This window comes from Vanellus vanellus, assembly GCF_965231255.1.
Source record: "Vanellus vanellus genome assembly, chromosome: 6".
In the NCBI taxonomy this organism is placed as follows: domain Eukaryota; kingdom Metazoa; phylum Chordata; class Aves; order Charadriiformes; family Charadriidae; genus Vanellus; species Vanellus vanellus.
In genome coordinates, this window is record NC_138911.1 from 33,234,180 (window position 1) to 33,260,228 (window position 26,049).

General features: G+C 41.1%; 1 protein-coding gene across 1 annotated transcript in view; it reads right to left on the reverse strand.

The window, feature by feature from the left end:
• SMOC1 (SPARC related modular calcium binding 1) overlaps positions 1-26,049 on the reverse strand; it is a gene marked incomplete at its 5' end in the record, with an annotated part of 130,009 nt that overhangs the window by 60,582 nt on the left and 43,378 nt on the right. Inside the window, 3 exons of the mRNA XM_082485732.1 lie at positions 6,308-6,355; positions 8,566-8,665; positions 18,877-18,989. Coding sequence (XP_082341858.1) covers positions 6,308-6,355; positions 8,566-8,665; positions 18,877-18,989 — 261 coding nt within the window. The remainder of the gene's footprint in view (positions 1-6,307; positions 6,356-8,565; positions 8,666-18,876; positions 18,990-26,049) is intronic.

Here is a 26,049-nt window from a genome sequence, read left to right on the forward strand (position 1 = left end):
ATGTAGCAAATTTGAGGTTGAATTTTTCTTCTAGACCTTAATATTTCAAAAATCTGTTTGATTTATGAGATGTATCTAATTGTTTCTTAGACCAATGCTCTACTCTGGAAAAGTGATCCAGTATACACAGTATTGTAAAATTACATTCCTCTGTTCTCACAAAAACTGATCACATCTCCCAGTCAAAAGCTGGGTTCTCTATCTTATAAAATCTGTAATATTGGCCAACTACAATCTGCCATGCCTGTGAAATTCACTTGCTTTCTACAATTACATTTGACTGGAATTTAATAAACAATTTTGTTGATTATGTACTGTATAGGGATAGCAATAGGAACCAGGCAGAATTCTGAATATCTACAAACTGGCAAACCTACTGATTGAAGTAATGGTATTTTTTACAGAACTATTTTTATAATAGAGAAGCAAACTTCAATTCCACTGCTAAGTTCACTCAAATATAAATATAAGCTAACTAGAGTCTTATGTGCTACAAGTTTACATAAATTTTTTATTCACTGCCCACTCAGGCCTTTGCAGGACAGTCTTTTTGCTGCACTTATCTCTCCCAGTTACTTCTGGGTTACCTGAGTTTTTATCCCAGTTTCATGAAAAGCAGAACACATTCATGTTTCCCTTAGAGATGATTTCCTGCCCCCTGTTAAATTTTATCAGGGTAGACTGAGAAACCATCAGTGTGTGGTAGGACAAGTTAAGCTTTTGCACATCCAGAGGACTTGGAGCATTCACATAGCACACACAGCAGATGTGCTGCTTTCAGGAAGCAGACTTGTTATATATACATAGCACAGTCTGGCTTTCCCCACAGCTACACTACACATGCAGCTCTGTCCAGAATCAAATTGTATGCACACACTTTGTGTACACATGTATATTTTACCCAGAAAAGGCCTGACAGAAACATGTCAGCCCTGGTCTAGGAATATTGTGTAACAAAAAGTTAAACAGTTCAGAAAGCAATTTTTGCATGAAAATCCTCCTTCATCCAGACTCAAACTAGTATATTTAAAAATAAACATGTAACAAAGGATCCAGAACTGTTTGGGTAGCACTGCAAACTTTGTACCAGCCAATGTTCTGCAAGAAATTAATCATAAGATGGTGTTACCAGCTAGAACTATCACTTGACTTCATAGTGCCCCAGTAAACTTATTTCTTTCACTTACTGATGAAGGCCATACAATATTTCTCTATCTTTCCTGTACCCTCCACAAACTGCTAAAGACTTCACAAAGCATTTTCTCAGTATTTACGAGATTGGAGAAACAGGAATAATTGGGCACTTGAAGCTTGGTTTGTGTAATAGCACAGCTCTGTTTCAGGTTTGATCAGAACCCAGTTGAATCCAGAAAGAACTAGAGAAGGTACAGACCAAAGTCCTGGTTTCAGGTTTTGGCCACATTTCAACTTGACATTTCTATCAAGATGTTATCTTTCTTCTGAGACATACTAACCACTGTGGAAGCAGCATGCTCCCCTCCCTGCAAGCAGACAGCAGGTGAATTGGTGCCAGCTGCACCTGACTTCTTACCACCAGCAGACAAAGCTTTCAGGTCCCCGTGTACAAATGGTTCCATTAATTTACATCAGCACAAGCTGTCCTCCACTTGGGTTTGCCTGAGGAGAGCCTTCACCCTTTGCTGCTCCGTCTAATTACTGACTCTAATGGCTCATTACTGATTCAAATTGCTCAGTCTACTGGCTGCACAACTAGGCCATTAACATTTTCTAGAGGTGAGACTCTTGGAAATCAGCAGGAAGAGAGCCACAGGATGGGCCAACTTGCCCACAACTGCAGTAGAGAATTTCCCTGCAATGAAGCCTGCCTTGAAGTCCACGTCTTGCAGGTAAACCCACAAAAAGGAACCAAATTCTAGATGTATAATTGACAGGAATTTTAAGTTGCTCATCTTAGGTTCCTCAAATTGCTTCAGTGTTTTCTTGTAGGTTGCAAACTCATTGGGCAAAGTTTTTCGCAGCTCCATACAAGAGTCCTGTCTACATGTAAGACAGTAAGTGTAAAATGAGCTCAACCCAGGCTTCGCCTTCTGTGGGGCCATCACAGCTTACATTTCACCAACATCGCTGTACCTGTCCCAGGTTCAAAGAATTGCAGATGCTATTGCCATTTTTTACAGTAGAGAAACAAAGCAAGTCAAAACAGGCCTGGAATCTTATGCACTGCTAGAGACTTTATGAAAGAAAAAGGAAGGTCATACCACTCAAGACTCTTTATGACTGACACTGACAATTTATCCAGCCCATATTTACCCTGTACTTGCATTATCTTTTAATCCCAGATTATAGAACCAAGCCTCCTTTCCTATTTCCTTCACTCAGTGGATTTAAAAATGGTATCAACACCTCTCAAACAGTGTCCAGGACAATTAACAACCACTAACAAACCAGTATCCCCACTTGGATTTTCTTCACTCATTTCCAATCTCTCCACTTTTATTTCCAATTCACACAGTTTCCAGTTTTAAAAAGGAAGACCAAGTTGACTTTATGGAGATAAGATATGACATGGCTGCTTTTTACATCCCTCTATCTCCTGACCAGCCTACTTTTTAAAGCCTGCTTCATGACTGCGAGAGACACTACTCATGGTTACAATATGCCAAATCTGTAGCTTTGCGCTCATAAAGCCCCAGCATTCCTCAGATAAAGAAAATAAAGTTTTGTTTTGTTTCGTGTTCGCTTGTTTTATTTCAAACGTGTGGCACAATTTCCCTTTGGCTGGAAAGGAACGTTCTGCATTCTTTAGGCAGGGAAGAAATCCAGTCACGTTGGCTCCAAGGCTGCCTTTCACTGCTTCTTAAAACATTAACAGCCTCCCAGTGGGAGAGAGTGGGGAGATCCAGCCCTCTAGGGGACAGCGTGCATCTTCCAAGTCTCTCAGGCCTTTCAAACTAAGCAGCAACTGGAGTAAATTAGTGCAAGAAGCTCCTTATGAGAAAGGATTGTACAAGCTCCAAGTTGGAATACGGAATTACAGCAACAGCAATCTGCAGGTTCTGGATATTTTAATCCCACCCAAGAATAACTACATTCCCTGACAAAGGTCCTGGAAACTTGCTCTTCACTTGCAGGCTGAATTCAGCACAGAATGAACAGTGGTAAATGTCTGAGCTGAAGTGTCCACACACTGAGCCTGGAGAACCTGGGTTTCCATTCCACCTCATGCCTCCATCTCCCCAGGCCCTGGTCTGCTCTGCCTTCCAGCAACAGAGCACTTCTCGGATACAGAATAAATCAATATGTCCTATTTTAAAATTATGCCTGGTGCCATTTTAATTTGATTTAAATTACCTTACACAAAGTGTATGAGTAACTGGTATTGCATCATACCGCAATAGCGGCAATGTAAACATGGGCAACCAGAACATGGTATTTAAAAATAAAAAAGGTTTCTTGACAGCACTCTTGCCTGTTCTCTGCAGAAAGCTCCACAGAGCCACTTCTGGAACTACATGCCAAGCCACATGACCATAAAGCCATTTCATTGTTTTCAACAGTAGTGACAGAGCCTGTGAGTGGAATCACATCTTCTCCATCCTACCTATCGACCCTCAGAAATTAGGGCTAAACAGGATGAAAGAGAAGCCAAAACATTTGAAGAAAAGAGTTACTGATAACCAGACTTTTTCCAACATTAATTTGTCTCTTCTGAAGGAGAGCTAATATGCTAGTAAAGTCTTCATCTATTACCCAACAGCTTAAGCCTACCCAACTGCACTGTTTAAGGCAGAGCAGCCTCCATCCAAAAAGCTATTTTGCCCTGAAGACCTGAAAGGCACCAGCATCACACAAAGTTTATTAGCTCCATATTTTACATTCCTGTATGAATGGACAAAAGAAATCACTTTTGAGTCTTAGCTATTCTTTTTCCTCCTGAAAGTGCCTATTCTGTGCCAGATAGTGTTCTTTGACTCAGAGACCCTCATCCAGCAATGGAGAGAGGAGTCTGCTGTGTAATCGGACAAGTCCAAAAGCTCCCGAGTCAGATGGAAGTTGTCCAAAGTGATGTCAGAAGTTTCCAGTACGTGTGTCTATAACAGAAAAGGTCATCACTGACCCAGTTCCTGTTGAACACATCCTGCCCTTTTTGTCTTCTTGCAAATGGCAACCTTTGCAGAAGAGTCTGAACGCTCAGCTAGAATGGATGGTTACATGCATGCTGGCTAGGCACCAGATTTTAGAGAAGCCAGACCTACAGCAACCACCTTGCTTCAAGAAAGCCAGACTGTTCTTGGTTCCAACTTCCTGACAACAGGACACAATACTGGAATTTTGAATCAAGGTAATTAAGTCAAGAAAAAACACCGATAAGAAAGCCAAATTCATTTTTAGATTAGGCATTCATCACTAGCTGAAAAAGTAATGCTGTCTATCAGATTTTAAACCAAATTATTTCAGCTTCTAAAAGCCCTCTTGATTTTAAAAGACCTATTTAATAATTGCTCACAAGTATTTTTCTAATATGATGGAGAAAAGCCAAAGTGGCTTGTCTGGGGGCTTCCAACAGATATGAACAGATACAGAATTGGAGGGGATAAACTTTACATGATTGCTTGAAATATGCTGGCACCAAAAGGAAACATCTTTCTTTTCTTGACAGCTGTCCTGGTTTGGGCCTGCCAGTCCGAACCACAACAGCTACTGCACAGGATGTTTCTGCAGCCACGTGACCAAGTGTACCATTCTTGAAACAGGATGCCACAGGCAGCACCAAGGAGAATCAATTTATATTACAAATTTTAGATTAATTCATTCCATTTACAGTTCTCTTTCTGCATGTTCCAACCTCTCAGTTAATAAAGGAAGTGAAGTGGAAAAAACAAGTTCAGATGTTTTCCCCTTTTGCTCCTGTTTCTTATGAAATTCTATGTCAGCTGCTTCCAATTCTAGAAGAATTGGAACCAGGACTACTCAGGTAGGAGGCCTACAAACAACCCCCACTCAGAAATAATGCAGATTTCAAGAACTACTTAATCTGCTTGGACTTCAGGCTAGACTAGCAACAATTGCATTAACAGAATGATAACAATGTGTTCAGGTGCTGGTTATACATTAACATGTAACTACAGTTTTACAGAGACATATCCTTATCTAAAAGAAGTAGGCTTCAGCATTCAGTCTTAACTAAGGAGTTTTCCTTATATCTTTCTTATCTCTTCTTCCTAAGATACTATATACAACCAATAGACCGGGGAGCAGATATGCTCAAAATGCATCACTGCTCTGAACACAGCAACCTATAATTCCTGTTAAGTGTTTTCAGGACTAGATTGACAGTCTCAGCATGGAAGATGTTCTTCAAATTAAACTGTTAGCATCAAGGTATCTTCCTGCATTTTGAAGTGTCAGGAATAATTGGTTTAGAGAGTCAACAGTAAAAATCATTCTTCAAGTATCAAAACAGGAACTTCTCCCAGGAAACAGCCTTCAATGAGGATGCATTCCACGCTGTTTTCCTGTAGTAAGGAGACAAACTCAAAAGTTGACTCTGAATGGGGCTAGAAGGGAGAAATGTTGAAAAATCAGGGTGTGGAGAAGTCCTAAAGACAAACTTGACTGCTCATCAATGTACACTTCAGTGGTCACCTGTCCCAAGACTATTTCAATGAATGCAAATCAGAGGACACAGAGAAAGGCTACGAATATACATAGAACAATGACACATCTAGTGCCTGGCTCAGGAAAGGCAAGGATTGAAGAAAGTGTAAAGAAGGAAGAACATCACCTAATACACACAAGAATGAGGTTTCCAAGCACAGCAAGGGTTTAATCCAGTGCTGCTCCAGAGAGCTTTATGCTCTGTTTAAAAAAAAAAAAAAAAAAAAAACACACACACACACAAACAACCCACCTTTCAATGCATATAAAGCCACAGCCATGACATTGGTACTCCTGACTCCCAGTGTGCGAGTCATATTGATAGCCTTCCTTATCTCTGGGGGTTTTACTGAGAAATGCTCAGTAGTTGACTTTGAAGCAAACTAGCAGAGGTTATTCTGTGCCGGCTGCCCCTTTGGGAAGATCTGCTTTCATGTACTACATCTCAGTCGATGAGCACGAAGCAGAGCACACCATTTTCTACTCCACCGGGTGGTGCACAAACAGACTGTCATCTTATTCCTCCTGCTGAAGGAAGAGGTCTAAAGGCACATAAGCCTCCCACACACCAAGTTGGTTAGGAACCCAGGTTCTGAGTTATCTCAAGGGACTTGGCTGGGCAGCTGCTATTAGAAAACAAGTTGCTGAAGCACAGGACTCCACTCACCTTTCCTTCCCGAATTACCCTGGCTTGATGGTTTATCAGTTACAGAACCTACAGGGGACAGAAAAAAGAAAAAGACATCTATTTAGATGCTGCATGATCCCACAGAACATATGTCGCATTAATACAGTCAATACTTCAACCCACAAAGTGTCTGTTTTACTTGCCAACAGCTCAGTTTAGGATTCAGAGAGCCTGTGGCTTCAACCAACTGGGACAGCATAAGGAAGTTTTATGCATTAAGATGTTAAATCCAGATGCAGGTAAACAAGAAATCTTTAGTAGCTGGATCCACTGATTTGAAAGAGCTCAGCAGAACAGTGTGCTAGTAAGAAACCTGGAATAAATCCAAGGGCAAGAAGGAAAGATCAATAAGAGTCCCTTCTTTTGTTTGCAAGTGTCAGAAAGAACAAATCAAAAACAGGTGAGGAGAGTGTGCAGGGAATGCAAGGGGCAGTATTCTAAAGGAAAGGGATTAAGTGGGACAATTTGCAGAAAATGGATTTCAAGCAAGCAACCCTTGAACATCCCCATCTGTTTGAAAAGGGACACTGAATAAGATCCAGCACACACTTTAATACAACACATCTTGGGTTTTTTAATATAACTTAGATCTTCACATAATATATATGATTCTACACTTGTTTCTGCAGTTTGCTTTAGTGCTTCATCACATAGTTTTCCACTAAAACTTGAACTGTTAAACAAAGTTTTTTGAACAAATCCATTAAAGTGTTTAAGACAAGCTTCCCCCCCCCACCACCCTTTTTGAGCAGCTTTATACCCAGGAAACTGATTCTTCCATGCACCATTACTAAACAGTTCCAGTGATTATTGATCCTTCAGGGAACATGGATCAAAAGTCAGCTCCAAAGGAGGCAGCTCTGACAGGCCCAAGAGCCTGGTCAAGACAAACTCTAAACATAAAATCTATTGCCCAGGCACTTTCATTTTCAGATCAGCTCATCACAGATCTACTGTTGAATTACAAGTAGGAAGCATATACCCAATATTAGTCAACATAGCCCTAACATCTGTGTCCTACAGTACACCATGCCTTTACTTTCCTGGTAACACAATTCTATAAATAGCTTAAGACTAAATAAACAGAACAGAAAAACTCTAAAACTTGGCCTACCAAAACCATATAGTGGGAATGATGGAAGAAAGTCATATTCTAAGCGAAATTACTGTAGCATTTCACCTTACATAAAAACATATTAATGTTATTTTCTTTCCACATACCTGTGAAACATCAAGCATTCCCTCAAGCTACATTGACTCACTGCTTCCCAGACAGTTCTCCCACTCAATTCAAACCCTCATGCAAGTCACCGTGTTTGCTTATTACCACAAAACACCCTACAGCCAAGAGGACACTGAATAAGGTGAGAAGGATTAAAAAAAAGTTTGACTGCTGTTGTGCTTGCATCCAAGGGGCAAACACTGCAGGGCCATATGAAAATCTAGAGCCCAACCTCATCTCACTTGAGTCGTGGGCTGTCATATTGAATGGTGGGGAGAAAAAAAGACAAAAGAAAACAAACATCATTCTGTTTTAAGTAGAGAAAATGATGGATTTGGGCCCAGTAAACCATAGGGCAACAGAGCAGTCTCAGGCTGAGAGCCCACAAGCATGTGACTTAAACCCATCTCTGGACCTCCCTCTTGTGAGCCCAGTGCTGTCCAGCCCCATGACACAAATACAGGGATTCTGGAACTGAGCAACATGATCAGAAGACCCAAATCCATTAGAACAGCAGGACCCCAGATTTGGGTGCCAGTAGTCAACAACTACCAGTTTCTCACATAACTACCTGATCAAACTTTTAACTGAGGTCACTCTGCAGACAAAATGACTCCATGGCCCACTCAATACAGCCTGAGAACCACTTCTTTAAAATACATCTCACAGGAGAAAAAAGTTATCCCATCTGTTGCAGCAATCTTTGGTTTTGGTGTACACAGCAACACTGTGACTTGTGCCTTGGCTACCACAGGCTGTTACCTTAGTGTTTTTTCTCAGTGAGCCTTGCAGGAGTGTCTGCACCCTAACTGTAGAATGGGCATGCCACAGTCCAAGCTCTCTTGCAGCTTCCAAATGCCACCAAGCACACAGGGAGATACAAGCACAACTGCAGTGCTAAATTGGGTAAACTCGCCAAGTCACCGGAAAAGATTAAGCGTTCTGAACGGGACACATTCTCCCCAACCCCCTTTGGTTATCAAATTATTATTTGTTGAAGCTGCTCCCACAGTACCTGAACATACAGGAGTTTTGTTCTGTACAGAAGAGCCGCTAATAGGCTTGCCATCAGGTGTCACACACCAGCAGTATCCAGTGTAGGTATGGCACTGCACCTGTTTAATAAAACAAAGAGCAGGCATTTCATTTCTCACTCTATCACCCACCACTTATTATAATCCAGCATCTTAGTGGAAGTCCCAACCCAGGTGCATCACAAACACACTTCAGAATGAGGAGGTCACAAGAGTGTCTTTCATATTGTTATCTTTTCTTTCCCCTCTCCCGCCCCCCCCAAAAAAAAAAGTTATTTCTCCTACTCCTTTAGCCACAATTCAGGAAGCAAAAGTAGTTACAAGTAGTCAGTTGAGAACACTTCAGTTTGAGGATGTAGCAGTTGTGTCTCAGCTCACTCCACCCTCTGCTAAATCCCAGTTATTATTTATCATTAACTAGTTGTCCCACTGCATCACAGCTGGGATGTGGAAAGGCCACCCTAGCCCAATTCCACAGCTACTGCTTGAGGACAGCATCTGTGGGTGTTTTGAGAGTATTTTGTTCAGTAAACATGGCTGGAAAAATGCAACACTGACTTGCTATGTTAACAAAACTTCTCCAGACAGATTTAAGCTCTCTCCTGTTACTATGTCAACCTAGGCAGTAGGAGCAAGATCCAACATGCTTGCTCTTCATGTACTGACAAGGACTTAAGAACATTTGATGAAGGCTCTAATGAACCAAAAGGTACTCAGCATAAGATTCATCTCACTTAATTTTAAAGCTCTACTTCTGAAGTGAACATCTAGAATTGCACAGTTCCTTCCTTCGCCATGGCAGGACACCAGAATGACTAGTTCAGATGTAGACCTCAAGTCAGAACAGATAAATCCTGATCTAGCAGCATGGTCTTAGCAACTAGTAACACCTATGCAGATACTAGTTCAGTGGCACTAGTTTCATCCAGCTTAAAACTAATTACAGCCTTTGCCTCAGTTTTCAGAGTGGTCAGCATTTGAATGAAATTTAGGTTGCCTTTGACTTCCCTTGAGACAAAAGTGATCATCATACAGACATCTGTGTAAATACTAACAGATTCCAAATTTGTTTTGGAATCTATCAAACTTTCTATCAAACACACTTTCAGTTGTGGCTGAGTGTGCACATCGGTACTTCCAGCATCTTGAAATGGAATAGAAATGCCTACATTACTTAAAGTTAGGAATGGCTCCTTCAATACATTTCTGAAAAAAAAAAAAAAGCCACAAAATGAGAACACTTTAGCAACTGCCTTTTAATTTGACTTGTAAATTCAATTCTGTTCACTCTCTCTTTTTCCGAAGTTCATTGAGGCCGATTTCCCATTCCAGTCCTTTCCACACAGAAGAGAAAAGAGTGATGAGGTGTTTGTACCATTCCCTTTATTAGGGATCCTTCACAGCTAAACCAGTCATCCCCCCTTGCTGACAGCTGGCTCCGATTCCCTAAGGTAGGGGAGTTTGTTCACAGACTTAAGTCTTTTTAAAAGGCTTCGAGTATCACATAAAACATGATCTAAGAACAATTATAGCAGTACCATGTGTTTATCTTGGGTTTTACTAAAGTGCAAATCAATCATTTTACCTCAAGCAAATTCACTTTTAGCAGCCAAAAGCAACAGTAATATCAATCTCACATCCATGCTACTAGAGTCACTGTCACTGCTTCTGCACACTTTCATTTTTATTCTCTCAATATACCACAAAATTGATTGCAAATTACTCAAAAGCACTATGAATATAATTAGCAATAATCAACTTGCAAAATATTTCTTATTGCTCATCGCTCAGTCTTATCAATTGCACATTCAAAATGAGTGTGATGGAACTGCTTGAGTTTGTGTTTAGTGTTTATCTTTGTTGATCACAAACACATTATTGCATTCCCAACAGCACAAGAAGCTGTCTTTACATCTGAGCATTAATTGTAAAAAAAAAAAAATAATCTTACCCAGAGATGAAGCCAAATTCCAGGACAGAGTCTTGAATTCATAGAGCAACACCATTCCATGTTGCATTACAGAAAAAAATTCAGTGTACCCAGCATTTAAAAGATTCAAGCGTCAATGACTTGATAGTCCTTTAGCCAAGCCTTCAGAAAATAACTACATGGCAGGAATCCAAAAAAGTGTATTGACATAAATTTAGGATAGATGTATTAAAGAGCACGTGAAGCAACTTGTCTCAATGAAGACCTACCAATTACATGTACACACTTATGCAAGCCAAGCACATTACATTCATAAAAGCAAAGTGATTTTATAAGTAAACTAATGAATGCTGGTCTTCCTTGGACTGGTATTCCATGACCCTTTCTTCCCCTTGCTTCCATTAGAAAAAAAGAAAAAGAAATAAACCTCAGATTGACAGCACTTTCATAACCATATGTTCTACTGCAGCACCAAAGGACTTCCCTACTACCGATGATAGCAGCAATGACATCTCAGCCCTTATTCTAAAGGCCAGACAACTACCCATGAAGAACAGACTTCACAAGCCTCAAAAATCACTGCAGTTGGCTTTCCTGAATGTCATCATGTTGAGAGATGCTACCTTTCACCTTGATACATGACCAGATCTCAGCATATTTAGGTGTCATAACAGTGGCCTACAGTCTAGAGTTTGCAGCTTAAAGGCTGGGGAAAAACAAAACTGGTACACTTTTCAGTTACACAGCAGTGCTATGGCACTTAAAAAAAATGTAAAGGCAATAGCTGATCCGGTACCATTTCTAAACACTCTGTGTAAATGCAAACTCTGTAAAGTGTCAACTATTCCCCAGCAACTATAGTAAGACATCTTAAAAATTCAGGTTTATACTTTAATTTTTTCCAATGCATTACCAATTATCTTAGGTTTGAGGTTTTGTTCCTAAATTCCATTTAAATCTTCTACCTGAAATTCAACCTCATTCTAATCCTACTTCTACAGTAGCAAGACTTTTAAGTACTGTTATAATCAGAAGAGTAACTGTGTAAAAGTGACATTTGTTTACAGCACTGATCTATTTTCAGTTACTGAGTTAATTTGGCCTCTACCAAAACACATGTTAGAAAAAGCATTTGAGTTTTTTTGGTTCTCACTCTTCTAAAGCTAAGCATTGTATCAGAGAAAACACATCAATTTCATACAGAAAACAAGCTTGATTGGTAGCCAAGCTGCAGCTACAGAACACTCATTACTGCTGGACAGGCACATTATGGAATTTGACATCTCAAGTTAACATACAGTTGTCCAACAGCTGAACATTTTAGTTATATAACAGGAAATCCGATAAATAAACCTGCAGATCATTTGAGGTCTTCCAACAGATTCCTCATTAACAGCTATACTTTAAAAAAAAAAAAAAATCAAACTGCAGTTTAAAGCCCTGCAAGCACCTGGATCCCTTCCTCATGCAAGACACTGTTCCTGTTTTTCAGGGATAAGAGAGATGCCATCTCAACTGTGCCTCAACTGAAGGGCGAGAAGCATAAGGGACAAACCCAACAAAAACTGCTCTGCCACCATTGCCCAAACCAAGAGTGTAGCAGCAGCTCCTCTACGCCCCCCCTGCCATCAAAAAGGGTGAAATCGAACAGGAGCTAACATACTCGCCACTGGTCCCATGAATAAACACCTGAGTTCATTACAATATGAAAACTTTGCAAGTGTAGCCACTGGCAGACGACTCTGACTCTTAATTTCCTGAGAGGGAAAAAGAAGCCACTGTTTGGGTTTCTTCAGTATCTCACTGGCAATGCCTGAATCAGATTCCCAAGCAGTCACAGCTTCTCAACAAGCAAGCAGCAGCATCCCTTTTCAGTCACCTGACAAAGGAGGATCAAGGTGGCGTTTCTAAAAGATAAACTGGAAGTGGGAGAGAAATTGCATACCCGTGTATGAGGGAGAGAACAGGGACAAAGCAGTAATTCTGTGATGGCTGAAACCAGTCTCTACAGAGTTATAGAAAGCAGAAGTTTGCTGTAAGAGGCTCGAGAGTGCCTTGGACGAGCACTGGGCTGAGCACAGGTAGAGCAACGCTCAGACTAGCCTTTCACCACAGTTCAGATGAAGAATTTGGTAACCGATTCCTATCCCATAACAGATCAGACAAACATTTCCTGGCTCCTTCCAGAATGGAGGGGACAGGGGAAGAAAAACATTCCTTCTGCATTCAAAGCAGTACTTCTATGAAAGAGAAAACACTTCCAGTTTTTGAATGGCACTGCTGAGGGTGAGAGGAGGCAGCAGAGCTACCGCCCACACTCACAGCATAAGGCAAGGCTCCAAACCCTGGCTTGCACCCAGGTGCTCCTTGTAAACACTGTAAAAACAGCTAAAGAAATTGTTCCAAGCCAGTAGGTCATCTGGTCTGACCCAGAGAACGGAAGCAATTCTTTAATCAAGCCTTCCTTTTGTTCAAGCCACTGAAACTCATCTGGAAAGTCCTCTGAACCCAAGTTAGTGGTGTACAATCAGCACACTGGCCTGATGGCTATTTATCCTAGCTCTAAGTGGTGATGCCTCTGTTCTAAGTGTACTGCAGTACTGCTTAGACACCGGATGTTGTCATACTTTCTGCTAGATTAAGAGTCAACTGACTATTACGAGAAGCCTGTCTTGCCTGTACAGACAATTTTAGGGAGCTATGAATCAGTCTGCATCTTAAGTTTGAACTTCCTTGGGACTGCAACCCCTTAAATTATTCTTGTCACCTTTTCTGTTCCCTGCTCACGTTTAATTCTTCCCAAATGATGTTGTGCAGACAAATATTCCTACCAGGGCTTTATGCAGCAGCTACCTCCCTAAAGTCCATGCACCATTCAAGAAATGCTTGTTCCACAGGAATTTGACTATTCATACAACCAGGGAAAGAAGTGATTTGCGGCAAAAGAATCTTAGCCACAATCAAGGGCATTCCCAACACACACTGACACAGACACCAGTTTTAGCTCAGCAGATGGATCCTCAAGAGAGGCATTCTGCTTCTGACACAGAATACGACCCTTTCAAGTTAAGAATGATCTTACATTGTCGCTTTCCTTTAAGGATGTCCACTCCTGCTTTAGGAATCTATTCCTTTGCTCTCTTGACTGGTACTTCTTTGCAAAAATACCATATATAATCAAAGTTGCTACCTCTTTAGCCATCCATGGGTTATCTTTAGCTCAATATACAAATGAGAAACACAATGAGAGCTGCAGGAAGAAAGCAAGTGCGTTAAGTAGCAGACAAATCTGCAGAGCAGTATTCAGAGAGGTCAAGCTACAGGTTTCTATAGAAGGGATATCTTTAAATAAAAAAAGCCAGAACCTTCTACTAATTAAAGCACAGACTCTTTATGAAGAAAGTTTCTTTAATCTAGCAAGACAGACTGTGGTTCTTTCCTTTTGAAAGGAGAGGTTAAGTCCTTGAGAGCTTAGTATTGCTAGAGTATGAGCTCTGAATAATGGAATAATAGACAGCATCCAGGGAATGCGGGACGTGTCTACACAGTGCCCCGCAGCACTGTGCTGCATTAAGGAATGAGTTTGTAGTTCTGCCCAGCATCATGCTACACTAACCAACGCAGAGGAACAGACTTGGATCATGAGGTCACACTGAAGACTGAAAGAGCGCATTCCCCACTTGTGTAGAAAGGGGTCTGTTTGTGGGACTTAAGAGAAAGCTGTACTTTGTACATGCATTACAATTTGCAAACTATTGCTACGGACCATAATATAGATTGCTCTTTCCAAAGATATTTGTATTACCAGATGTGGGAGCGCTCTGAAAGCTATGTGATCATGTTAAACTGCTCTGACAAAGTCAGCCCACTCACCGATCCCATCACAAGACAACAGGTTTGACTGATGCACTCAGTTTAAGAGAAATCTCAGTGCTACATCATAACTGCGCCAGCAGCTGCAGTTTTGAGAGCCCTAAAGTCAAAGAAACTCTCCAGGAGTCTTGCTCTTAGCCACTTGTATGAAGACTTACAAGGAAAAGAAACCACAGCTAGACAGTGGAAGGTGGCAGCAAATAGCAAGACACCACAAAAAGCCCCACAAGCCTACACCCCCAAAGCAGGGTTAACATTCATGTTCATATTAATCTGTCTGAAATGGATCCCGTTTAAAACCTCAGCAAGCTTTTCTACAAAACTGCTTGGGGGGAAAATATGAAGAATGCAAGTCTCTCTCAGCCCATGGCAACAAGCCCAATGGCACTAGGCAGCAAAAGAAAGTGTGCAGATTACCCAATAGAGCCTGTTGTTTATGAAGAACAGATCACAGCAGGTTAAGTTCAGCATGGAAAGGGAATGGCATTTATGCAAAATACAGCATAACAGCAAAAAGGAGAGAGCAAGTCTTGGGAAGAGAAACTGGTTTTAGTCATGTCCAGTTTTGCACAACACTATGTGACCTCAGTTACACAAGTCAAATTACTCCTATCAAACAAACATTCTTATTCTGTGAATAACTCAAATTTTATCTGTGTGCTTATATTACTGTGGGCTAAGTGCAGAAAACTTTTGTTATAGGAAGTAATATTCCACACAGACTGAAATACAAAGAAATAGCAATTCCAGAGCAATTCATCAGGTCTGCTCCCATTTACAGTCATCCCATCATACCTGCAATGCCACCACCTCTTCCATGCTGCAATCCATGCCACATTTTTATGTGTAAGCAGTGCTAAAAAGGGATTTGATAAGATCTTTGCAATACACAAACTTGCAGAATAAGGAAAGCAGCAGACTTGGTGCATAGAAAGTTATGAAAACCAGTGAATTGACAGGTGTGTCCTCTTCATGCAGTACAGAAAACCCATTACAACTACCCGTGGCTAGGAAAACTGGCCATCCAAGCAATAGAATCAATGGCAACACTTTTTTGGTCCAGTTTTACAGACAATGAAAAAAAGACAGATTATACAAGTGTTTAAGACACACAGGATGTCTCTCTAATGCAGAGTTTAAATGCAAGCCAAACCAAGGTCTTTCCTTTCAGGCCCTCCTCCCTTTCACCCTTGTTACTACATCTAACTGTTGGGTCTCAGAGCCAGTTGCTCTGCAGGGACATAGGAGGAGATAAGGTGAGCACGGTCTCCCCTCTGCAGCCACAGCCCCATGCAGCACATGCTGCTGGTCACAGAACAGCAGAGCAGCTGTTCTCTCCAGCCCATCCAATTTGCAGTGGATCCAGCCCCAAATTCAGTTTTGTACTGCATGCAATTCCAGGAGCTGAAAAGGGCAGACTTGAGTTGCTTTCAGAGGAACAGCCTCACTTAGTGCTGCTTTCAGTGTTAACCCGTAGTGATTGCAATTTAGCTTCTAATCAAGATGATAAACCACAAAAGCAACAGTTCAATCTAGTTAAGCCCAAGCAGGTTTTGTGAACGTACAGTTATCACTACCAAATGCAGCTCCCAAACCTGCACGGTTTGTGTTTTTCCACTCCTGCAAAACTATAAAGCATTTCCAACAACTAATTAGACAAAAACCCTGACCTTTTGAAGTCTGATGGCAAGGACAATGATGTGGACCTGAACATCTACTGCGTATGCACCTTGAGGCTCAGCTCAAGACCTGAAAGCAAGTCATCCACATCTTGAGTGAGTGCTGTAACAATTAAGACATTTGATATTCAAAATTATGCATGCATCATTGTTTCCCCTCTGATCAGAGCTTTTCTTGAAGGAATATTTTGGGTAGAACAAAAGTTACACAGGAAGTTGTTGCAAAAATTTCCCTAGCCAACTCTACATACAATGTATATGCTGAAGCATATGCATCTGCTTAGATTCTTGATGGGTTGGGAATTTAAGGTTGAAGAGCATGGTGGGTTATTTCTCCTAGAAACTTTGAGATGCCACTCTGTTCTGGACTTCCTAACAGAGATTTTGTAGTTTGGATGGAGCAACTCTGAGTAGTGAACCAGAATAAACTAATAACAGTTCAGAGCCAACTTCAGCAAGGCCTCAGGGACTTCAAGAACTGGCCTACACAGCTTCCTGGGGTTGCTAATTCTCTGCACAAGAGATGCAGTATCAAGGCCATTTCCACCAGCTGTGATCTATTCAGGAGTTGCTGGAAGCAAAAACTGTTTAGACTGTTCACCAAAATTCTAGTTTTCATACATCCTTTTAAAATCAAAGTTTAATTAATTGGGACCAGAAGCTAGAGGAAATATTTCTCTCAAACGCAGGTTGAAACCAGCTAGCTTCCTTGGACACTGTTTTTCATTCACATCTTATGCAGGGACAATAACCTTAAAATGCTGCAATATAAATGATTAAGCTGGTTCCTGAGGTATGTGGAACACAGGGTATTTTTACAATCCAAGGAATGATATGAATTTCAGTTAATTCCAGCTACAAAGGGATCAGAGGCTTCCTTCCTCATGCCAGGTAAAACAAAAGCATTTCAGTGTTCACAGATAGGACTGAACCGAAGAATGTGAAATATCACTCGGCTGCCAGCTGAAAACACACAATTTTTGTAAGCAGTTTCATGCTGCCCCTTCACTGGCAACACACACTGGCCAGGGAATGTGCAGAAAAGAGTCCCAGCAACTGCTTTGCAATATAGACACTGGTACCAACCTTCCAAATAAGGCTTTGTTTCAGACAGGTTTATCAACTGCACTCTCAGTCCTGCTTATTAGGATAAAAGTGTTACCTGCAACCCCTACTTTACTCTAGGAGGTTGATGGACAGATGACAAATTGGAAAGTCAGCTTTCCTTTCCCCTTTTCTTTTTTTGAACCATAGAGTTTAACATGGAACACTTAGTTGGCCCACTGTGCTAGGTTTTGAGTATTCCCCTCCAGTGCCAACACAACCTGAGCAGCTCTACACAAAATCAGATTTCAACAGTTGAGAGTGTAGTTAGACTGCAAGAAACTGCAGCCACCTTCCCTCTTACCCCCACCTTCCCAAGACGGTCCACACCGTACACAGATATGATGCTGCTCCAAAGAATTATGCAAAGCTGGCAGGATGGATAACTTTTCCCACTTCACCATTAAAAAACAAAATAAGAACTCCCACACACCAGATAATGGGAGGGTAAGGCTGAGAGCGAGAATAAAAATTTTTGGTGGGTTATCACAAAAAAAATATCTTTCCTCTCCTCTTCCCCCAGGCAGCACAAAGTGTTTGAACCAACCCCAAAGCTTTGTCTTTCTCATCTTTTTGAAGCCAATATTGATTATATTTTGGATTTTTTTTTTACCTTCAAAAGACATTGCAAACAATAAGTAATGAATCCTAAAATTTCTGAGGCACAAGATCTCCAGAGCAGTGCTAGATATAGGGAAGCTAAGGCAAAAAAGTTGTGTGATTTACCTAAGTTCACAAAGTAGAGGTCATCAGGGTTGCAGGATTTTGATTTTTGAGACATATGCCAAACTGAGCAGACAGCGTACCCCTCCTGCCTGCTAGGGAACTGCACACGAGCCATTCTTAACACCCAGTTCAGTTAGCCCTGAGACACTACTCAAATACGCTAGTGGTAACAGAACCAAGTATCACTCTTCATTTCCACCTTGCCTTGGCAAACTACTCTTCCTCTCAGTCTCCTTCATGAGGGCTTTCTTTTTGCTATAACTACTTCAACTTTTCTGTAATTCTGTAGGACCTCTCCCAGTCCAACTATTTCTGAAGGATGCTCAGTGGCCAGGACCGACTATTCCTTTTTCACAGATAAAGACCAACAAACCATAAGGCTCCTCTGCTAGTGCTGTCTGAGATAATTGCTTCTGAAGAGAAGCAGCATTATGAAACAGTCTGCAACCCCAGCACATCACTTAGTTCCAGCAAGTAGATAGTGAAGAATCAAAAACCCAAACAAAGCAATCTCATCACCTCTGCCAGACCCCCAAACCGCAACAGCGCATAGAACAGGAAACAGGAGTCTGCACTACTAAGTACCCTGCAGAGGTAAGAGGCTCAATAGACCACTCTTTGGCTGGGATAGACAAAGCACAGATAACAGCAGCATAAGCTTGGTCCACCCTGTTCTGTGTGAGCCACAGTTCTCTTTGCAGCTCATCTTCAGGGAAAAATTGACCTCCCCTGCAGCTTGTTTTTGTTTCTGTGCTATACTGGAGGTTGATGTCATTTTGTTTCTGCGCTACATTGGAGGTGGATGCCATTATGGAATCAAGAGCTTCCAGTTTGTTTAACAAGTCCCCAGCTCTCAACACTTTCACCTAAGTCACTGAGTCAGAGTATCCATGCTGCTATCATCACTTGGCTCATGCCTTAATAGTGAATGTCCTGCAGCCACTGGGAGCCTGGCTGGAGAAAGCCAATAAAAGTTTTACCTGTGTGAATGATCCATCCTCATTGCATTCTGGGATGAAGACTGCTTCCTGGGGTTTCTTTGCCTGTTCCAGTGCTTGAGTTCTCTCTAATCGGCACTTGCTTTGGCCAGCATCTACAAAGATAAAAAGCAAAACCCACTTAGGCTGCAAACACCATTTAGTCTCTTCAAAAGCTACCAGATACACCACACAGCTGCAGGGGGAAAAACAACTCCAAACAAACAAATACAAGGCATCAAGAACCATTACTTGCACATTCAATGAGGCAGTTATGGAGTCAGCGCTCACAATCCCAAAGACAAATATGAACCTAGACAATCAAACTACGAGCCAGTTAAAAGCTGCCTAATTTCCTTGACAATAGTTTTTGTGGTCATCGAAGGGCTCTGGAAGCTTCCTCCAACAAGTGCTGGAGCACAATGTCCATGCAGTGAAAGGCCCTCCCAGAGGGAGTTGTGTTTGTGTTAATACTAACAGCCTGAAAGTGGACGGCTGAGCATAAGCCAAGTAATTCAGGCCCAGAATTGAACAGTGTGCAGAACTGAGCCCCAGCAAAGCTTCTCTTAGTAACTCTCCTAGTAGGATGCTAAATAACCAGCCACCCATCTGAACTTCCACCTTTGTGTGGTTCAGATAAGGTAGATAGGCCATTGCCTGTGCTATCCTGAAACTAGCTTCTATTGCTAGTGCCAGGGCTTACAGCCAGGTGTGCATTATACTTTCTCATATCAGTTACTCACTTTGCTGCCAAGAAAAAATTGCTCTGCAAGCAGAACTTGAAGGGGTTAAGATCTCAGCTCTGCACTTATTTCAGATGAAGGCAGCATGTAGCATGACCTTAACCCCTTCCAGGTCCAGCTCACTGTTACAGAGCATAGACCCAGATAAGCCCAACACTGATGACTGATGGGTCAAAGAGGAGAGTTCTGCCCTGCAGAGATACAGATTGACTTGGTGTTTACATTTAAACACATGATGTCTAACAGTACTGCTGTTCAGTCTAGAAAGAAAAACAGCAAACATCTGTTTCCATGGTACTCTGACACAGGGACTAGCATAGCACCTTCATTTTCCCCACAAACCCACTGACTGAAGGATTTTCAGTGCAGAAACTGCAAAGTCTGATCATCAGAATCTTTGAGCAGCACCACAGAGTATGATTGAGTTTGAGTCCCCATTCTACCAGGCCCAGAAGTCACAATGCTTAACAAAAAAGAGTCCACTGGATCCCCGAAGGTCCCATATTCCCCTTCACAGATCACATCAACTTCAACAACAGAATCACTAATACCAGCACTGAGGTAGAAAGCCATTCTGGGTTCTCAACTGAATTCACATTGCATGGCTATAGAAGCGATTCCCATCCAAGCATATCTAGATGCAGAAACCAATGACAATGCTGTAAATCGTTTTGATAAAGACAAAGATCAAAGCTTTCAAGCTGAGTACTTTATTTACACAACTGAGGACTCAAGAGATTAAGTTTCCGGTTTACCAACAGTGTTATTTTAAAAACTTATTACATTACTCCCAAAGAAGGATTTCGCAAGTCTTCTAAAATTATGGAAATCAAACCCATCTCTTTGGAAAAAGTCATTATTCATAGCAATAGTATTCAGCACAGATGCCTGTAGCTTAGGCACTGGGTTACAAAGCAAGAGTGCCTATACCAACTCTGCCATTGACCAACTGAGTTACTACAAGTTGGTCACCCAACCTCCCCATGACCTTGTGTCCCTTCTGATCCTATGCCACTCATCTTTAGACTGTAATTTGTTTCTGGGGTGTTTGCACAATACCGTTAATATGTGGAGCTTTACTCTCAGGTGGACCTATTATAAGCTTATATAAAGAGCAAGATTGTTACTCACAGAATAAGACTTTCTTGAATAAAATTTACGCTGAATTTGGAGAAGCAGTATTTTTTTTTTCTAATTAGCCACGATATAACCTCTAAACTGGAATTTTCTTTTTTCCCCCTGCTTGCCAAAGTGACCAGATGATCCTTGTTTGCACCCCCCCACTGGAGGACAGTGCTGCCAGCAGTACTGACCCTTCCAACACATGCTCATTCTTTCATCTGCAAAGGAAGCACTGGCAGTGCTGTTAACTGGAACACCTAACTATCACCTGCAGATCTCCTGTTCAAGCTTAAGAGTTTAATCTTGCTTGGCATAACATAGGACATTATTACAAAACCAGATGGTGTGGCTGCACCTTCTGTTTTATAGCTAGCTGTCTGACTAAAAACACCTTCAAGTTCTGGTTCACTTCACAGTAGCAAGAAAAATCAGCATAGACTATGCAGATCTGCACTCATAAGGAAAGGAAAAAAGAGTTGCAAATCTCACATGACAATCAAAGCACAGATTCACAAATGAAAGTGTGGTTTCTAGTCTCTCCATCTGAGAATACAGGACTGCAGACAGGCATATCTGGTTCCTCTCCTGAACATAGACCAGAAGCATAAAGCATTTCCACATAGCATCTGCTTTAGTGCTGGCGCACTCACAACTACATGACTGAAACTGGATGCTTCACCACATAGCTGGTAGGAACAAACATTTTGTGGTATGCCCTGTAGTACAAATACATTATGAGCCCAGGCAGAAGGGAAACTAACTCAGATCTTTGTCCAATTTGTCTAATGAGCAAACGTGCACATAATCAAGCCCTTACTATAAGGAGAAGATAATATAAACATGTTACTGCTAAAGTGACTATGTCCCTCCTGGCAATTTTAACTGACCTTTATAGATTGAACTCTCTACTACCATCCAGTAAACCACACTGTGTAGCACACCACTACTACACCACAGAGTTTAAGAGCTCATCGTCCTTGCAGCATCCTCTTTTTGGAATTCAACCCTTGGCTCAAGTGATGTCTCTTCACAAATCGCTGCTGAAGTGCAGAGAAGACAATTTTTCTCTTGTTCATGAACACTCAACCCCGATTACTTCTCCCATCCTCCCTCATTGATTTCCAAAGGTCACGCCAGTCCTTTTACAGCCTTGACCTGGAACAACCACCTATATATAGCATGCTGGCTGGAGAGGTGTGCACATGCCACTATCTTTTTTGTCTGTCATTTCACAGTTCACTTCCAGTAAAAACAGTGCCTTTAGTATCAACATTTACCAGTTTGTTTTGAAAAGGACTGTCAATCCTTCTCTTCCTCACTCCACAGGCTGGTATTTTTATAATGTTTGCATCAACATGTGATTTCAGTGGGATGACTTCACCTTACTATTTTCGCTTTGTTAATTAGAAAATGTAAAATATTACATAAGTGCCAAGTGTTAAAAAGTAGCTGCCAAATAGCTTACCCTAAATAAGATGCATTACAAATTTTACTAAACCCTGCTGTTATGATGTAGATTCATATACCTTATTCTGCATTTTGATTGTTTACCTGAGTGTTTCAGCACATTTACTTCCCTCTTCAAAATGTTCTCTGGAGTATCAAGCCCCAAGCTTATAAAACAGAATGGCATTAATGCATTCCAGTTTCACAGTCCAGACAGACTAAATAGAACTTTCTCCCCTCTCTTACATAAGGCGAAAAACCAAAATAGGATGACTTTTTTCTAAAAAAGCAGAGCTGTTTAGTAATTTGACTTTAAATATCTTCAAACCTGGGACAGACTTACTGCAGCTCAGAAAGATGCTTTTTAAAGAAAATTCATTCTCAAGTTGGTAGCTGGCAACTATGAGATTGTGAACAAGTGATGTTTGACATCTGTGGCCTAATCTGCAGAATGCAGGTGCACATAATTTTGGATTTTGCAATGAAGTTGGCTACTTACCAGGGTTGATCTTATCCATGAACAGTTTATTCAAATGAGACCACCATGTCCCTCATAATATACACAGTGCACTCCTGTGGCCCCAAGAATTCCAACATCCTCTCTTTGACAGGCAGAGGCAGTTTTAACACCACACAACATCACGGTATAAAGACGCAAGCTACCCTAATAACACCAAGTGAAACATCTCCAGGCATCCACATAACACTAGCAGCAAGTCTATACAATGTAACCACAAAAATCTAGCTATTTTATTTTAATTCTACTTTTTTTTTTTTTAATCAAAAGCTCAAAGGGCAAAAATTGATCTAAGCAGCTTTTGAACTGTTTCTAGTTCCCATCTCACATACAGGCCAGGTCCCCACCAGGCATGAAGCAGTCCAGCTACGCTGAAGTCAGTGGATTCATACCCATTTACTCTGGCCCAGTGTTCTGTGCCTTCACATAAAACAGGCAAAAACTGAACCTGAGCAAACTACAAAAACACGCCCATCTGTCCCAGTGTCAATCATTCTCCACTCTCCCCTTTGTTTTCCACTTCATTTCTGACAAGTCCTGCACCTGCAATATCCAGCTTCTTTCCTTTCATGCCAATATGCTTTGCTCCTTCTTTGATACCCACATACCATTTCTACTCAAGAGTTCCCTAACTTATTTGGAGTTAAATTTTCAAAGTGACTGAAAGCATCATTTCAGATTTTATCGACTAACTGCTGCCAAGGAGGGACCCACTTTATTCCCCCTTGCCTAGGAATAAGAAAGTCGAAAGACAACCCACATGGATCTAGCAAGTGGACAAAAAAAAGCGATTTCAAAGTATCATTGTGTGTCCAAGAAGACCAGTAGGTAGACAAGGTTGTTCAAACAACCCATCACTAGTCAGAAGGAGGCGTTCCTTTCCAGCACATTAGCCAAAAGTTGTGTTCATCCAGGTGTCCCAGGAGATGGGCTGAAGACCCCTGTTACAAGTCCCACCAGTAACTTAGATAGGTTCATCCTACATAGTGACTTGACTCCAAGAATAAGCTCTATACCAGCAGACTTTCAAAACCAGGCATTGTAAGTCTAAAGGGAAGGTTTTAGAACACTCACACCCATTTAATTTTAATTAAATAGGCTAAACAAATTGTTAGAAATTAACCAGTTAACATAAAACTTAAATGTGTTTTAAGCCACAGATATCCAATATACCCTAACAACCACTGCATAATCTTGAGAGCTTGCCAAGACTCATGTAACAAGTATTTGTCCTTCATCCCTGCAAAGTTTTGAGGCAGAACTCTTATTTGACATCAGATCCTAACATGCTTGCTGACAAAAGGTCCAGGTAGGAGTGCTTGGCCATGTATTTTACGCACAGCTAAGCCATCTGGAACTATTCTCTGGAATCTCATCAATAAGGCTCCATTTGTCATGGATGCCGTAGTTTGATCATTTTAAGCTACTCCTGACTTTTAACCCTTTGTGATGTGAGTGAGGGTTCGGAGAGAGTTCAGATAATTTAGCACTGAAGGAATTTCATCGAAAAGCACGTGAGGAAGCTAGCAAGGAACAAGAGCTGAATAAGTTATAGTTCCCAAAGGGCTGGCAAGCTTTCATCTTTAAAGGTCCTTAGCTTCTTGAGAGAGAACAGAGAGCTAAGATGAATCAAAAAAGGTTCTGTTCTCACTATGGAAACCATTCTGCTTGCCTCGGCACAAGCACAGTTCAAGTTATCAGCATACAAAATTGGAAATGGTAATCTGGGGTGCAGAACTATGCCTTGCTGTCCACAATATACTTCCTTTTGTCCTTATTTTAGTTACCTGTTCTTTCCCCCCCTCCCCCTCAGAGAAGAAGCACAAGTTAAAATTGCTCATTTTGTAAGGATAAGTTCCCAGATACAGTATCCATCACAACTGCATGTGACTGGACTTGATGCCCCATGGGATCCCTTCCAGTTGTATGGGAATATCCCTGTAAAGTATCTCCGTCATGCAGAAGGAATGAAGACTGTTCAGGGTAAGCCTGGTGCCCTACTGCAGCAGTAGAAGGGGCTTGAACACCACTGGTGATACCTTCCTTTGTGCGAGTATGAGATACAGACCTGGCCAACTGCCTGTAATTAGATGCAACTATCTGTACTTGCCAAGAACGGTGATCTTTATGCACAACTAGAGGTCATACTCCTAATGTGACTAGAAAAACAAAATAACATGCACACATAGAAGTTACCATCAAAGTTAAATTTGAATGTGATAGGTGAAAGAATATTCCTACTTCCCCAGGATTCATACGAGTGTTAGTGAGTTAAAAGCAAGACTTGCAGTTGTCAAACACTCCCAAATTAAGTACTGCATAGTACCACAGGGTAAGTGGAAAAAGGAAAGGGAACGTAAGTAGTTTCAGCTAAACATTTCAGTTGTGTCTGAGAGCACAGAAAGGAAAGTATACTTTAACTGTGCTTAAGACAAGTCTTCAGTTACTTCTTTGGGACTCTTTGCAATCATGATATACAGTAGGCTGTGTAGTCTGGCGATCAATGTTTTCTCCACTTCTGGAAACATACTTTTGCATATGGATGTACCACATTTCAGATCACATTTTAAGTGACTAACAGTGCCAGTTTATATGCCAGTATCAGCCATGGAGTTGCTTATCTAAGCCACTCTGCTCAAGTGATGAAAGCAAAAGCAGGACTGCCACCCTACCGCTTCTTATTGTGATACTCAAAAATGCATCACTTGCAAGAACAGTCCAACCACTTCTTGGGCCCTAGGAACAAAGCTTCTGGGTTTCCAGTACTAAGAAATCAGCATGATTCCAAGGCCTTTTTCTATGCTATGGGAGAGAAGCTGCCATAAAGCAACCCAGCAGTTGGGAGAAAAATAAATCATACAAGTAAGCTTTTTTCCCCAATGAGAAACTGTTTAAGAACAGTATTTCAGGTCATGCTCATAATTCACCTAAACTTCAATGTATTGACAAGCTTTATAAAGGGATTTCCATTTTAGAAGAAGTTATTCTGACAAAGATACATTTTTATAATAGTAAATAAGTATTCATAAACAAAAGTAAAGCTTAAATGTATGCTTAACCTTCCACAGGGATTTTAATGAGTTTGTCCTGTCACTTTAACCAATTGCTTAAAAACATCTGTGCCATCTGCCCTCTGAGTCAATTGTGCTCTCAGAAAATGCACTCAACTTGATTTTCACTTCACTGCAGAAGCAAACCATTTACGTGACAAGACACCAATATTCCTTTTAAAGAGTTGCAACTTCATCTTTATGCTACGCTGAAGAGCTGAATTGAGAGAGAAACAATATTCTTACTTTTAAGTAGATGTGTAACAGCAAACAGGCAAAAGAGGCCATGTAAAGCCTT